This window comes from Triticum dicoccoides, chromosome 1B, assembly GCF_002162155.2.
Source record: "Triticum dicoccoides isolate Atlit2015 ecotype Zavitan chromosome 1B, WEW_v2.0, whole genome shotgun sequence".
Classification (NCBI taxonomy): domain Eukaryota; kingdom Viridiplantae; phylum Streptophyta; class Magnoliopsida; order Poales; family Poaceae; genus Triticum; species Triticum dicoccoides.
The window spans coordinates 569,822,067-569,823,858 of NC_041381.1; the positions used below are offsets into that span (position 1 = coordinate 569,822,067).

At 47.0% G+C, this 1,792-nt stretch overlaps 1 protein-coding gene across 1 annotated transcript in view; it reads left to right on the forward strand.

Annotated features, from left to right (window-relative positions):
• LOC119308710 (E3 ubiquitin-protein ligase ATL41-like) overlaps nucleotides 1–1,467 on the forward strand; it is a 2,462-nt gene extending 995 nt beyond the window's left edge. Inside the window, exon 2 of the mRNA XM_037584842.1 lies at nucleotides 993–1,467. Coding sequence (XP_037440739.1) covers nucleotides 993–1,467 — 475 coding nt within the window. The remainder of the gene's footprint in view (nucleotides 1–992) is intronic.
• Nucleotides 1,468–1,792: the final 325 nt, after the last annotated feature.

Consider the following 1,792-nt stretch of genomic DNA (forward strand, 5'->3'; position numbering starts at 1 on the left):
CTGATCTGGAGTCCGTTCGGGGCTCCAGAGAGGGGGATTCGTCGCTGTCGTCATCATCAACCATCCTCCATCACCAATTTCATGATGCTCACCATCGTGTGTGAGTAATTCCATCGTAGGCTTGCTGGACCGTGATGGTTTGGATGATATTTACCATGTAATTAAGTTAGTTTTGTTAGGATTTGATCCCTAGTATCCACTATGTTCTGAGATTGATGTTGCTATGACTTTGCTATGCTTAATGCTTGTCACTAGGGCCCGAGTGCCATGATTTCAGATCTGAACCTATTATGTTTTCATGAATATATGTGTGTTCTTGATCCTATCTTGCAAGTCTATAGTCACCTATTATCTGTTATGATCCGACAACCCCGAAGTGACAATAATCGGAATACTTCTCGGTGATGATCGTAGTTTGAGGAGTTCATGTATTCACTATGTGTTAATGCTTTGGTCCGGTTCTCTATTAAAAGGAGGCCTTAATATCCCTTAGTTTCCGTAAGGACCACGTTGCAACGGGAGGGTAGGACAAAAGATGTCATGCAAGTTCTTTTCCATAAGATGTATGACTATTTACGGAATAAATGCCTACATTACATTGATGAATTGGAGCTAGTTCTATATCACCCTATGTTATAACTATTGCATGAGAAATCACATCCGGCATAATTATCCATCACTGATCCATTGCCTATGAGCTTTGCATATATTGTTCTTCGCTTATTTACTTTTCCGTTGCTACTGTTACAACTACTACAAAAACCCAAAAACATTTATCTTTACTTTTGCTACCGTTACTATTATTATCATACCACTTTCACTACTAAACACTTTGCTGTAGATACTAAGTTATCCAGGTGCGGTTGAATTGACAACTCAACTGCTAATACTCAAGAATATTCTTTGGCTCCCCTTGTGTCGAATCAATAAATTTGGGTTGAATACTCTACCCTCGAAAGCTGTTGCGATCCCCTATACTTGTGGGTTATCAGCGCGCTGATACTCGCGTCGTACCCGGTGCTCCTGCTCCTCGTCCTCATCTCCGCGTTCATCAGGTACGTGTGGATCGTGCTGGCGCTCTACTGCCCGATCTTGTTCGTGCTATCCTACACCGGCCGCTTGCTCGCCGGGCCGGTGGTGTTCGTGCACGACGAGGCCACAGCGGGCTTCCAGCGGGGAGGTCTACCACAGGCGTCCATTGCGGCCATCCCGACGTTCGTGTACGGTGCCGCAGATTCTTCTGGTCCCAGCGACGGCCAGGCCCAGTGCGCGGTGTGCCTGGAGGCTCTGTCCGGTGGGGAGAATGTGCGGCCGCTGTCAGTGCGCGCGCACACATTCCATGCAGGGTGCATCGACATGTGGTTCTACTCTCATGCGACATGCCCGGTCAGCCGGTGCCATGTGGAGCCGCAGAAGGCTGACAAAATGTCGCCATTTCTGCCAGAGTCGGCTCTGCCGCCGGTGTAGTTGTTGCTGGCTGACATAAGATTGCACATATTCATTTGAGGTCCCTCACCTCCTCAGTATTGTCGTCTTGTACTCTGTCACTTTGGATGAGTTGGCTGGAACATGAATGCGGTATACTCGTCTTTACATGGTTAATGTGTTACGGCATCTCCCGCGCTGACCCGCAAACCACACACCGTCTCCCTTTGAAGACAGGGACCTGTCCGCTGATACAGATCAGGAGTCAGCCATCCAAAATTATCCACATACATTTCAAACCACATTTCAGGTAACCGGACAAAATTCATCAAACACAATGGAATTTATCAAAGTTCCGATAGGAAAT